Source organism: Cyclopterus lumpus, chromosome 21, assembly GCF_009769545.1.
Source record: "Cyclopterus lumpus isolate fCycLum1 chromosome 21, fCycLum1.pri, whole genome shotgun sequence".
NCBI classification, from domain to species: domain Eukaryota; kingdom Metazoa; phylum Chordata; class Actinopteri; order Perciformes; family Cyclopteridae; genus Cyclopterus; species Cyclopterus lumpus.
In genome coordinates this window covers 1,183,647-1,198,537 of record NC_046986.1, presented here as the reverse complement: position 1 = coordinate 1,198,537, position 14,891 = coordinate 1,183,647, and the positions used below count along the sequence as shown (strand labels likewise).

At 38.9% G+C, this 14,891-nt stretch overlaps 1 protein-coding gene across 1 annotated transcript; it reads left to right on the top strand.

Moving 5' to 3' along the window:
* Positions 1–105: 105 nt before the first annotated feature.
* si:dkey-91i10.3 (cytochrome P450) lies at positions 106–11,104 on the top strand. Its single transcript, XM_034561703.1, has 9 exons — positions 106–345; positions 1,628–1,818; positions 3,303–3,502; positions 4,684–4,881; positions 6,816–6,979; positions 7,795–7,961; positions 8,129–8,210; positions 8,291–8,497; positions 10,967–11,104. Exons 1-9 carry the CDS (start codon positions 106–108, stop codon positions 11,102–11,104), a joined length of 1,587 nt encoding a protein of 528 aa, XP_034417594.1.
* The last annotated feature ends 3,787 nt before the right edge of the window (positions 11,105–14,891 follow it).

The following is a 14,891-nucleotide window of genomic DNA, read 5'->3' as shown; positions in this document are numbered from 1 at the left end:
CCAGTCCCCTTTTCTATTATTATCATTCCGACTCAGACAGACCAGGACCGTCCTGCCTGTTTGGACCAGACAACCCCAGAGAAACGGACTGTTTACCCGGTTAACATGCTCAGGAAGACCGCGGGGAGCGTCGGCCTCAGAGTGACTCAGCAGCGTGAAGGGATCCAGAGACTGAGTCCTGGACCGCATGGGGACAAACACGCATCCACCACGACCAGCAGCCCCACTGTGATGGGGCCCAGCAGCAAACTGAAGACTATGGACCAGCTAGGGGGACCGAGTCTACTGACGACCTTGAACTGGCTCTTTGTGAAGGGCTATTTCAAAACTACGCAGCAGTTGCAAGTAAGTGGGATGAATGTGGTCTGTGTTTCATCTGACCTACATTTGCCTTTCAACCATTTTGAATTGACGCTGTGCCAGATTACTGTTAAATAAATATATATATAAAGGATCAGTTCACCCAGATTACCAAATACATGCAAATTACAGTACACAAGCTTCTCTGTGCAGGAATGCATCAGAACCTAATGTTCTCAAAGGGAACAGTCAGCAGGGTAAACGTAGACCAGAATGTAATCTATATACATAATATATTGTCATGGCACGAAATACCAGTAATACAAATGTGCATTATTAATAGAAAATATGTGAGCTATGAGTTGTCTATATATATGAATATACAAATACATAAAGGTGCACAGTTGTCTCTATACATAAAAAGGTGGGAGTGAATGCTGGGTTTAAGTTACAGGTTGTTATTTCACTAATGTAATAATGCTGATCAACCTTATTGATCAGGATCACATCCCAGTTTGAGTCTCAACTTCACCTCCAAACAAACAAAGTAAAACTGCAGATCATGAAATTCATATTATTAAAACTATTTGTTTATTGTGTTTTGCATGAGCATATTGCGCCATCAGAGAATGTAATAAAAAATAAGGAAAACAGCTTTCAAAGACTGAGAAAAGTAAATGAACGGCAGCATGAAGCCATTAAAGAAAGTACAGCAAGTCCCCGTCAACAAGAACAAGAAGAATGGACCTCATGATTAAAATGTGTTCCTGGAAGTCTGAGAGAAATGTCTTTTCCCCAGTGAGTGAATGAGAGGAGATACAGGAAGTTAATTCATTCATATTTAAATCAATGTTCAATTTACATCTTCACTTGTTTACAGAAGAATAAGAAGCGGGAACATTTAGTCTCTTAATTATTACACAAACTGCACTTAAAAAAAAGAGTCAAATAACTTTAATTATTATTTTATGTTTAATGAAGAATATTTACACCTGTAAAAACAATTACATTATCTATAAATATGGAACTCTGCTAAAATACAAATAATCAGGCTAAAATTCGACTGTTATTAGTTAGGTTCTATTATAGAATTTTGTATAAAAAACTTGTGAATTTAAACAATATTTAATGTAATAAAATAATACACCACCCTTAAAAACAGTGATTTACCTTTAAATAAAATAAACAAATACTGTTGTAGAACTGGTATGCAGGGTTACAATTAGAACGATATGCTATCACATTTTCTAGAAGCTAGTGAGATGTTTGACCCTCTGAGCTGATCGTGACCTGATGTGTTGATCATGTTAAGAACTTGGTCTGACAGATCGAGCACAGCAGGATCTACGGACCTCTGTGGAAGTCAAAGTACGGACCTCTGGTCGTGGTGAACGTGGCCAGCGCCGAGTTCATCGAGCAGGTTCTGAGGCAGGAGGGAAGACTCCCAGTCCGGACCGACATGCCCCACTGGAGGAGCTACAGAGAGCTCAGGAACCAGGCCCACGGACCCCTGACGGAGTGAGTGAAACCCCCCCATATATACTCCACCTTCACATCTAGATCCTCTAACAATGATCCTCTGATCCAAAGAAACAGATATCAGATGAAGGTGTTATGGGGATTCAGTCAGTTACACAACAAGTATTTGACTATCTTTTATTAGACCTAACTAAGTATTTCCATCCCTCCATTCATCCATTGTCTTCCGCTTATCCGGGATCAGGTCACGGTGGCAGCAGGCTGACCCAGACTTCCCTGTTCATGGTCTTCCACAGGGCCTCCTACCAGTTAGGCGCCCAGGAGGCATCCTGATTCGATGCCCGAACCACCTCCGCGAATCGCCACCTTAACGTGGTGGAGGAGTTTGAAAGGCTCAGTGATCCTGGGAGCTATGTTGTCCGGGACATCAGCCCCTGGTAGGGTCTCCCAAGGCAAACAGGTCTCAGGGGAGAGCCCAGTCTATAAGCCCACGGACTTCAGCCACCTTGCCTGGACCAGGGAAACCAGGGAAACCGGGGCCCGGTCAGACTCACCCTGAAGAAATGGAGCACCCTGTGGACAAGCATCGGAGTCGGGTGCTATGTAGACCGGGCAGGGGGACTGGGCGAGCCGACCGCCGGCAGCATAGACTAGCTCTAGGTACGTGGAACGTCGCCTCGCTAGCGGGGAAAGAGCCAGAGCTGGTGCAGGAGGTGGTGAGGGAGGTGGAGCAGTACCAGCTTGATATAGTTGGGCTCACCTCCACGCACAGCACTGGCTCTGGAACCAAGCTCCTGGAGAAGGGTTGGACTTTTTCTGGAGTTGCCCAGGGTGAGAGGTGCCGGGCGGGAGTGGGGATACTCACGAGTCCCCGGCTGAGCGCCGCTGTGTTGGAGTTTTTCCCGGAGAACGAGAGGGTCGCCTCCCTGCACCTACGGGTTGTGGGGACCAAGGGGTTCAAAAACCCTGATTATATAGCAGCCCACGGACTTCAGCCACCTCGCCTGGACCAGGGAAACTTGGGCACCCCACAGTCCGGAGCCAGACTTCCTGGGTCGCACCCATATCCCTGGCCGAGGTTGTCAAAAAGCTCCTTGGTGGCAAGGTGTCAGGGGTGGTGGGGGGTGAGATCCGCCCTGAGATGCTGAAGGCTCTCATTGTTGGGCTGTCTTGGCTGACACACCGTTTCAATGTCGCATGGGGGTCGGGAACAGTGCCCACGGACTGGCAGACCGGGGTGGTGGTTCCCATCTTCAAAAAGGGGTACCGGAGGGTGTGCTCAAACTATCGGGGTATCACACTACTCAGCCTCCCGGGGAAAGCTGATGCCAGGTTGCTGGAAAGGAGGCTCTGACCATTTGTGGCCCTCTGATTCAAGAGGAATAATGCAGATTCTGTATTTCACTATCTTTTATTGAACCAAACAAGGGTTTCCTGTTTGAGCCTTTTTAAGCTGTAAGAGTAAATAAAGTGATGGTTTCCGTTATTAATCAGCTCTATCTCATTGCATGTGTTGTTTGTAGAATGGGGGTCAACTGGCAGCGGATCCGCAGCATCCTGAATCCTCGGATGTTGAAGCCCAAACACGTTTCGTCGTACACCAACACCATCAACGATGTGGTGAGCGACTTCATCCACAGAGTGAGCTTGTTGAGGGAAACCAACGGCGGCGGAGTGATGGTCCACGACCTGACGGCAGAACTCTACAAATTTGCTTTTGAAGGTCAGCAGAGAACAAAGGAACAAAATCGTGGAATCATAATGGAATATAATGTCTGTCTCCCAGAGCATGCAAGAGTATTTTAATGTTGTAGTTTGTAAATGTGGATTCTCTTCAGGTGGAAGAGGATTCATGAGCTGTGATATCGGTCGTGTTTCTTTCTGGGTGTCGACTTTGTCGTTGAGTCTTTGGCCTTGACGACTGATTAGATAATGTTCAAAGGATCCCAAAGGTTCATGACATGAACTTTAATCCTTTTCTCAGAGCATTTACACGTCAGGCTGTTGTTTACATTTCAATCACAATCTGAATCATTTATTAATCCCTGAAGGGAAACATGCACATTACAGTGTGTCTTATATATGAGCATAAAGAAATATAAGAACCATATTACCATTTATTTTCTCTCTGCATGTGCTTCTTTTAAGTCATATCGTTCAGCAGCGTGACATCTCATGTCAATGTTATGCAGACGATACACAGTTATATCTCTCCATTAAACCCTCTGGACACAACAAGCTCACCACACTGGTGAGGTTCTTATCAATCAAGTCCAGGCACTGCTCGGACCCTTTACCTCAAATGTTAAGGTCACGGTTAAGAACCTGGGTGTTACTTTCTAACATAACCCCCCAAAAAATGGGTCCAATTATGTTTCTACCAACTCAGGATTATCTCTCAAATATATTTTAGCAACACAGAGAAAAGGATCCGTGCTTTATTTCCATTGGACTGTACTATTGCGATACCTTGTTTACTTGCCTCAGTGACAGAGATGTAGACAAACTTCAGCCTGTGCAGAACTATCACATCACCCCAGTTTCACACTGCATTGGTTACCAATTTCCTTTAGAATCCCTTAAAAAGGTTTTACTCATTACTGACAAGGCTTTGTTTGCCCAATACATCCGTGAACTTTGAACTCCCCATTGTCAAGGCCTCTCAGATCTGTGTTCGGCCTGCTAGTCGTTTCAGAATCCAGGTGGAGGTCTCAGGGGGATCCAGCGTTTGCTTTACTGCCCCCTCAGCTCGGGAACAGTTCGTCCTGTTAGTATCCGATCCACATACTTGTTGTGTCCACAGTGTAAATAGAGTTTGTCCTCAGACCAGAGCTTGATCCATTGAGATCACCTGTCCCTCAGACACCTGCAGCCTCTCAATAATAACGGTTCCTCTGAATGCAGGGATCTGCTCCGTGTTGTTTGAGACCCGTATGGGCTGCATGAACCAGGTGGTGCCCGAAGAAACCCAGAAGTTCATCTTCTCCGTGGGGGAAATGTTCCAGCTCTCCCCCATCATCGTCCTCTTCCCCAAGTCCGTCTGGCCCTACTTACCCTTCTGGAAGCAGTTCGTGGCGGCCTGGGATCATCTCTTCAAAGTCGGTGAGCAGCCAATCAGAGTGAAGCTCGTTTTAGGACCTTTAGCTACAGAACGAGGACGGACGAACCCTGATTCTCTCCTTCTGTGGTCCCTGAAGACAGAAAGCCCGTCACATACTGTTCATGCTCACGTCTGTATTCACAGCATCAATTCAGGTCAAGATTATTTATGCGACACATCTCATTCAAAGTTCTTCACATAAAACATTGAACGCATCAAAACAAAGTGCAAAAGAATTATCACATATAATATAATACATGATTGAAAGACTTGTTTAATCAATAAAAATACAATCGTTAATGTGCTAATCATTTGAATTGAAAAAGAACACAATAGGTTACTATAACAAAGTAAAAGTATAATATTTAGTATTTTTGATGGTTTACTGACTTCAGAACAGTACTTTTGGGACGACATCCTCATATTCTGGATCCTTGTAGACCAGCTCCGATAGTCAAACAACAAAGGGATCTGTTCACATGGATCATCAATGATCAATAATGAGTATGAATATCACTGTGTGATGTAACGCTTCTCTTAAAAGGCATCTATGTCTTCACATTTAACATCAAAGTCACATTTAATTTTTTTATGTATTATAAGTCCCGCCCCTTTTTGGTTTCTCGACGTGCAAAATGATTCTATCAATGTACAAACATCATGTGTGTAAGTCATGGCACGCATTTATACTGTTTACATGCTCCGGCTTCAAGGACGGTTCCCTATCAAAGTCCACCTCCCTTTATCGCTCGTCAGGAAAAAGTGTGTTTTATTTTCGCCATCTAGTGGTGTCTCTTGTGTCTGTGGTATCTGTTGTGTCTGTTATGTCTCTTGTGTCTGTTATGTCTCTTGTGTCTTGTCTCTTGTGTCTATTATGTCTCTTGTGTCTTGTGTCTGTTATGTGTCTTGTGTCTGTGGTATCTGTTGTGTCTGTTATATCTCTTGTGTCTGTTATGTCTCTTGTGTCTTGTGTCTCTTGTGTCTGTTATGTCTCTCATGTCTCTTGTATCTCTTGTGTGTCTTGTATCTCTTGTATCTGTTATGTCTCTTGTGTCTGTTGTGTCTGTTATATCTCTTGTGTCTGTTATGTCTCTTGTGTCTGTTATGTCTCTTGTGTCTTGTGTCTCTTGTGTCTGTTATGTCTCTTGTGTCTTGTGTCTCTTGTGTCTGTTATGTGTCTCATGTCTCTTGTATCTCTTGTGTGTCTTGTATCTCTTGTATCTGTTATGTCTCTTGTGTCTGTTGTGTCTCTTGTGTCTCTTGTATCTGTTATGTCTCTTGTGTCTTGTGTCTGTTGTGTCTGTTATATCTCTTGTGTCTGTTATGTCTCTTGTGTCTGTTATGTCTCTTGTGTCTTGTGTCTCTTGTGTCTGTTATGTCTCTCATGTCTCTTGTATCTCTTGTGTGTCTTGTATCTCTTGTATCTGTTATGTCTCTTGTGTCTGTTGTGTCTCTTGTGTCTCTTGTATCTGTTATGTCTCTCATGTCTCTTGTATCTGTTGTGTCTGTTATATCTCTTGTGTCTGTTATGTCTCTTGTGTCTTGTGTCTCTTGTGTCTGTTATGTCTCTTGTGTCTTGTGTCTCTTGTGTCTGTTATGTCTCTCATGTCTCTTGTATCTCTTGTGTGTCTTGTATCTCTTGTATCTGTTATGTCTCTTGTGTCTGTTGTGTCTCTTGTGTCTCTTGTATCTGTTATGTCTCTTGTGTCTTGTGTCTGTTGTGTCTGTTGTGTCTGTTGTGTCTCTTGTGTCTGTTATGTCTCTCATGTCTCTTGTATCTCTTGTGTGTCTTGTATCTCTTGTATCTGTTATGTCTCTTGTGTCTGTTGTGTCTCTTGTGTCTCTTGTATCTGTTATGTCTCTTGTGTCTTGTGTCTGTTGTGTCTGTTGTGTCTCTTGTGTCTGTTATGTCTCTCATGTCTCCGGTGTCTCGTAGCTGAAGGTCTGATCCAGCAGAAGATGGAGTCCATCCAGCAGAAGGTGCACCTGGACCAGAGTGTGGAGGGAGCGTACCTGACTCACCTGCTGCTCAGCGACCAGATGACGGTCACGGAGATCCTGGGCAGCATCACCGAACTCCTGCTGGCGGGAGTCGACACGGTGTGTGTGTGGACTGTTGTTTTGTCTCTCTTTGTTGTTGTTTTGTGTCTCTTTGTTGTTGCTTTCTCTTTTTGTGTCTTTCAGCTGTTTTGGTCTCTTTGTTGTTTTATGTCTTTTTCTCGTCATTTTGTGTTTCTTAATAGTTGCTTTATCTGTCTTTGTTGTTGTTTTGTGTCTTTCTCTAGTCTGTTTTGGTCTCTTTGAAGTCAGTGTATGTATTTGTAGTTGTTGTGTGTCTCTTTGTAGTTATCTAGTGTCTGTTTGTTGTCTGTTTGTGTCTCTTTGTAGTTGTCTATTGTCTTGTTGTTGTCTGTTTTGTTTCTCTTTGTAGTATATCATGTCTCTTTGTAGTCATCTAGTGTCTTTTTGTTGTCTTTCTGTGTCTCTTTGTAGTTGTTTTGTATCTCTTTGTAGTCGTCTATTGTCTTTTTGTTGTCTGTTTTGTGTCTCTTTGTAGTATATCATGTCTCTTTGTAGTTGTGTTGTGTCTCTCTGTAGTGTATCATGTGTCTTTGTCTTTTTGTTGTCTTTCTGCATCTCTTTGTAGTTGTTTTGTGTCTCTTTGTAGTCGACTAGTGTCTTTTTGTTGTCTTTCTGCATCTCTTTGTAGTTGTTTTGTGTCTCTTTGTAGTCGACTAGTGTCTTTCTGTGTCTCTTTCTGGTCAATTTACAGGTGAAGGTCAGGGGGGGCCTGACTTTTCGTCCTGTTAAGTAACTTTGATGGTTACACCTTAAACTGCTTCACATTAAGAATCCAGCCATTGAAAGGTTGAAACGGCAGTTTCATATGACACGTGAGCTCCTCTGTGCCGCAGACCTCCAACACCGTCTCCTGGTGTCTGTACGAGCTGGCGAAGCAGCCGGAGGTCCAGGAGCAGCTCTACCAGGAAGTGATGAGCGTTTGTCCCGGAGACGAGCTGCCAAACAGCGAAGACATCGCTCGGATGCCGTACCTGAAGGCCATCGTCAGAGAGACGCTTCGGTCAGACAGTTTCTGAAACAGCAAGTATCATAATGCTTATGGGGGATGCTTAGAAGGCTTCTATGAAGCTGGTGATCACCTTCAAACAGAGACCATAAAGTGCTTCATACGTGGAGTTAGTGGCAGGAGGTTCTGGGTTCTAGCTGAAGCTGCTCTGTGGTCACCAGGCTGTATCCGGTGGTACCAGGAAACGCTCGGGTGTCCGTTGATAATGAGATCGTGGTCGGAGATCATCTCTTCCCCAAAGACGTGAGTAGCGTTCACCGGTTATTTGAACATTGACCTTCGACGGTCACGAATGCATGTGCACGTACGTTCGAAACCCACAGACGCTGTTCCACCTGTGCCACTACGCCGTGTCCTACGACGAGCACATCTACCCCGACGCCCACTCCTTCCTGCCGCAGCGCTGGCTCCGAGGGGCGCCGGAGAAGTCCAGGCAGCACCCGTTCGGCTCGCTGCCGTTCGGCTTCGGGATCCGGGCGTGTCTGGGGAGACGGGTGGCCGAGCTGGAGATGTACCTCCTCCTGTCCAGGGTGAGGACATCTCACTGCGGACCCATTCTCCATTTACAGTCTCTTAGTTATCGTCTTCAAGGCCAGAATGGAGCCTCAGGAGTGCATTGAAAAAGAATAATACATGAAATGTGTCCGAGGGAACATATTCATGCAGAGCATGTGAGGGTTAGAGTTAGTTAGAGTTAGAGTTAGTTAGGGTTATAGTTAGTTAGAGTTAGGGTTAGAGTTAGTTAAGGTTAGAGTTAGTTAGAGTTAGAGTTAGGGTTAGAGTTAGTTAGGGTTAGAGTTAGAGTTAGAGTTAGAGTTAGATTTAGATTTAGAGTTAGAGTTAGGTTTAGAGTTAGTTAGGGTTAGAATTAGTTAGAGTTAGAGTTAGATTTAGAGTTAGAGTTAGTTAGGGTTAGAGTTAGATTTAGAGTTAGAGTTAGAGTTAGATTTAGAGTTAGAGTTAGAGTTAGAGTTAGAGTTAGTTAGAGTTAGGGTTAGAGTTAGAGTTAGTTAGAGTTAGGGTTAGGGTTAGAGTTAGTTAGAGTTAGGGTTAGGGTTAGAGTTAGGGTTAGAGTTAGATTTAGAGTTAGATTTAGAGTTAGGGTTAGAGTTAGATTTAGAGTTAGAGTTAGAGTTAGATTTAGAGTTAGAGTTAGGGTTAGAGTTAGAGTTAGTTAGAGTTAGGGTTAGAGTTAGAGTTAGTTAGAGTTAGAGTTAGTTAGAGTTAGGGTTAGAGTTAGAGTTAGTTAGAGTTAGGGTTAGAGTTAGAGTTAGTTAGAGTTAGGGTTAGTTAGAGTTAGGGTTAGGGTTAGAGTTAGGGTTAGAGTTAGATTTAGAGTTAGAGTTAGGGTTAGAGTTAGAGTTAGTTAGAGTTAGGGTTAGAGTTAGAGTTAGTTAGAGTTAGGGTTAGGGTTAGAGTTAGGGTTAGAGTTAGATTTAGAGTTAGATTTAGAGTTAGGGTTAGAGTTAGATTTAGAGTTAGAGTTAGATTTAGAGTTAGAGTTAGGGTTAGAGTTAGAGTTAGTTAGAGTTAGGGTTAGAGTTAGAGTTAGTTAGAGTTAGAGTTAGTTAGAGTTAGGGTTAGAGTTAGAGTTAGTTAGAGTTAGGGTTAGGGTTAGAGTTAGTTAGAGTTAGGGTTAGAGTTAGAGTTAGTTAGAGTTAGGGTTAGAGTTAGAGTTAGTTAGAGTTAGGGTTAGAGTTAGAGTTAGTTAGAGTTAGGGTTAGAGTTAGAGTTAGTTAGAGTTAGGGTTAGGGTTAGAGTTAGATTTAGAGTTAGATTTAGAGTTAGGGTTAGAGTTAGAGTTAGGGTTAGAGTTAGAGTTAGTTAGAGTTAGAGTTAGATTTAGATTTAGAGTTATATTTAGAGTTAGGGTTAGGGTTAGGGTTAGAGTTAGAGTTAGAGTTAGAGTTAGATTTAGAGTTAGGGTTAGGGTTATATTTAGGGTTAGGTCTAGAGTTAGGGTTATATTTAGGGTTGGAGTTAGTTAGAGTTAGAGTTAGATTTAGATTTAGAGTTAGAGTTATATTTAGAGTTAGGGTTAGAGTTAGAGTTAGGGTTAGGGTTAGAGTTAGAGTTAGATTTAGAGTTAGGGTTAGGGTTAGGGTTATATTTAGGGTTAGGTCTAGGGTTAGGGTTAGATTTAGAGTTAGAGTTAGAATTAGGGTTATATTTAGGGTTAGATTTAGAGTTAGATTTAGAGTTAGATTTAGAGTTAGAGTTAGAGTTAGAGTTAGATTTAGATTTAGAGTTAGGGTTATATTTAGGGTTAGGTCTAGGGTTAGGGTTAGATTTAGAGTTAGGGTTAGATTTAGAGTTAGAGTTAGAGTTAGAGTTAGGGTTAGATTTAGAGTTAAAGTTAGATTTAGAGTTAGAGTTAGAGTTAGAGTTAGAGTTAGGGTTATATTTAGGGTTAGGTCTAGGGTTAGATTTAGAGTTAGATTTAGAGTTAGAGTTAGAGTTAGGGTTATATTTAGGGTTAGATTTAGAGTTAGATTTAGGGTTATATTTAGGGTTAGGTCTAGGGTTAGATTTAGAGTTAGAGTTAGAGTTAGGGTTAGATTTAGAGTTAAAGTTAGATTTAGAGTTAGAGTTAGATTTAGATTTAGAGTTAGGGTTATATTTAGGGTTAGGTCTAGGGTTAGATTTAGAGTTAGATTTAGAGTTAGAGTTAGAGTTAGGGTTATATTTAGGGTTAGATTTAGAGTTAGATTTAGGGTTATATTTAGGGTTAGGTCTAGGGTTAGATTTAGAGTTAGAGTTAGAGTTAGAGTTAGGGTTAGATTTAGAGTTAAAGTTAGATTTAGAGTTAGAGTTAGAGTTAGAGTTAGAGTTAGGGTTATATTTAGGGTTAGGTCTAGGGTTAGATTTAGAGTTAGATTTAGAGTTAGAGTTAGAGTTAGGGTTATATTTAGGGTTAGATTTAGAGTTAGATTTAGAGTTAGAGTTAGGGTTAGAGTTAGCCTGCCAGTAACATGCTTCTTCCCTTCTTTCCTCCCAAGCTGATGAAGCACTACGAGGTGAGGCCGGACCCAGCCGGGACCGCGGTGAAGCCCATCACCAGGACCCTGCTTTGTCCCGCCAAACCCATCGACCTGCAGTTTGTGGACAGACCAGCGAAGCAGCGCAGGGCAGTTTAGTATTCACAGCCGGGTTCCTCGGAGAGCTTTGTTCTGAGAGGAACGCCCTGAGCTGGGCCTCAGAACCACCATGCAGACCAGCTGGAGAGAGCAGGAGGCTGAACGTGCACTTTGCTGGTTGTTTCATGTCGATATGAAAAGTTGCTCCTCCAGAGATTTGTTCAGCTTCAGATCCACAAACGCTGTGTTCTCCAGCTGTTTGAACCTGGACGATTCTCTCTGTGTGCAGTCAGCACAATAAGTGTTGTTCCATATTCTTCTTATTTTGTGAAAACAAGACACAACATATCACACATAAATCATCATTCTGGTGCTGCTGTCCCAGCATGAACACTTAAATCCATAAAGAAGTAATCGATACATAAATAAGAATCCAAAGAACAGAACACACATATTCGTCATGCCTCTTATTACTTATTACAATGTGTTGTTCTAACTCTTAATACTTTCAGACAAAACACCTTTAAAACCGGTCCATAAATAAAGTTGTTTCTGTCTTCAGAAGTGAAGTCAGTTACTCTGATTATTGATCACATCTCACTCTATTTATTTGTTTTTAACAGTTTTTAATAGTTAAGTAAATGTTTACATTAGATAATGCCTCATCTGCATATTTAAACTTAATTGTCTTAATGTAATAAATCAAGTGGGGGAAGTTTCATGGTCGATGTCTGTTAGTTGATAATAATTTAAAACAAATGTGTTTAATGTATTAAAACCTTCAGACCTTACAATCAAACATATTACACATATAAATATAACATATACACATATAACATATCCACATCCACATATACACATATAACATATACACATATAACATATCCACATCCACATATACACATATAACATATATACACATATAATATATACACATCCACATATACACATATAACACATATCCACATATAACACATATACACATATAACACATATACACATATAACATATACACATATAACATATATACACATATAACATATACACATATAACACATATACACATATAACATATACACATATAACATATATACACATATAACATATACACATATAACACATATACACATATAACACATATACACATATAACATATATACACATATAACACATATACACATATAACATATATACACATATAACATATACACATATAACACATATCCACATATAACATATATACACATATACACATATACACATATACACATATATACACATATAACACATATCCACATATAACATATATACACATATAACATATATACACATATAACATATACACATATAACATATATACACATATAACATATACACATATAACATATACACATATAACATATATACACATATAACATATACACATATAACATATATACACATATAACACATATCCACATATAACATATACACATATAACACATATCCACATATAACATATATACACATATACACATATACACATATATACACATATAACACATATCCACATATAACATATATACACATATAACATATATACACATATAACATATACACATATAACATATATACACATATAACATATACACATATAACATATATACACATATAACATATACACATATAACATATATACACATATAACATATACACATATAACACATATACACATATAACACATATACACATATAACATATACACATATAACACATATCCACATATAACATATATACACATATACACATATACACATATAACACATATCCACATATAACATATACACATATAACATATATACACATATAACATATACACATATAACATATATACACATATAACATATACACATATAACATATATACACATATAACATATACACATATAACATATATACACATATAACACATATCCACATATAACATATACACATATAACATATATACACATATACACATATAACACATATACACATATAACATATACACATATAACATATATACACATATACACATATACACATATAACATATATACACATATAACATATACACATATAACACATATACACATATAACATATACACATATAACATATATACACATATAACATATACACATATAACATATATACACATATAACACATATCCACATATAACATATACACATATAACATATACACATATAACATATATACACATATAACATATACACATATAACATATATACACATATAACACATATCCACATATAACATATACACATATAACATATACACATATACACATATAACATATATACACATATAACACATATCCACATATAACATATACACATATAACATATATACACATATAACATATACACATATAACACATATACACATATAACATATACACATATAACACATATACACATATAAAATATACACATATAACACATATAACATATACACATATACCATATACACATATAACCATCGGCCATTCAGATTTAAAACACAATTGAATTAGTAATTAATACCAAAAAAAAGTATAATACAATTTTACAACTTAAATACAGTAAAATAAGCGAATTAAAGAATATAATAAAATGTCACAACTATAAAACACAGAATAAAATAAATCCAAGATTTTAAAACCAGCACATTTTAAATCCTCTCTTATGATCTGGTCATAAAATCTGGCATAAGAACACATCTGTAATGTAATAATGATCTTTCTGCTGCCTTTAAGCTCTTCATACCTGCGGTTAGTTTGTAATGTTTTAGTCAGGTTTTTGTTCTATTACATCAATGCTGCCGCCTTGTGGACTGCTGGGGAACTACATGAGGTTCACTTCCTCATGCCTTCATGGAATATTAACGTATATTAATGAGTGTATTAATGATGTTACCGCCTCCATCTCTGATCTAAAAGAGGTAAATACAACATTGTTGACATCAACCAGCTGATCGGTCCCATCCCCGAGGTCTCAGGAGACTCTTTTCACTGAGCCTGATCATTATCAACTCATTATTAATGATCCATCATTATTAATTCATTATTAATGATTCAGCATTATTAATTCAGTCCAATGTTTTATTATATTTGAGATTGGGTTCAATTAAAAAAAACAAGCTTGTTTAATTTGTTAGTTTTATTATTATGATTATTGTTTAAAGGGTATTTGGAGTTGTTGTGCCTTTTTGTGGTTATTCTTTCTCTTTGTAGGTATTTTATGTCTCTTGGAAGTAGTTTTGTGTCTTTTTGTAGACGTTTTGTGACTCTTTAAAGTTGTTTTGTTACTCTTTGTAGAAGTTGTGTGACTCTTTGTTGTTTTGTTACTCTTTGTAGAAGTTGTGTGACTCTTTGTAGTTGTGTTACTCTTTGTGACTCTTTAAAGTTGTTTTGTGTCTCTTTGTAGTTGTTTTGTAACTCTTTTGTAACTTTGTAGTTATTTTGTGACTCTTTGTAGTTGTTTAATGACTCTTTGTAGTAGTTTTGTGACTTTTGTAGTTGTTTTGTAACTCTTTTGTGACCTTGTAGTTGTTTTGTGACTCTTTGTAGTTGTTTTGTGTCTCTTTGTAGTAGTGTTGTGACTCTTTGTAGTAGTTTTGTGACTCTTTGTAGTGGTTTGTGACTCTTTGTAGTAGTTTTGTGACTCTTTGTAGTGGTTTGTGTCTCTTTGTAGTAGTTTTGTGACTTTGTAGTTATGTTGTGACTCTTTGTAGTTATTTTGTGACTCTTTGTAGTAGTGTTGTGACTTTTTGTACTTGTTTTGTAACTCTTTTGTAACTTTGTAGTTGTTTTGTGACTCTTTGTAGTGG

What these genes read in the sequence shown, in the direction of transcription:
- si:dkey-91i10.3 (XM_034561703.1), top strand. Translation starts at nt 106, where the DNA reads ATGCTCAGGAAGACCGCGGGGAGCGTCGGCCTCAGAGTGACTCAGCAG. An exon ending in AAACTACGCAGCAGTTGCAA is followed by an intron (nt 346 to 1,627) that starts GTAAGTGGGATG and finishes TTGGTCTGACAG; the next exon opens with ATCGAGCACAGCAGGATCTA. An exon ending in GCCCACGGACCCCTGACGGA is followed by an intron (nt 1,819 to 3,302) that starts GTGAGTGAAACC and finishes TGTTGTTTGTAG; the next exon opens with AATGGGGGTCAACTGGCAGC.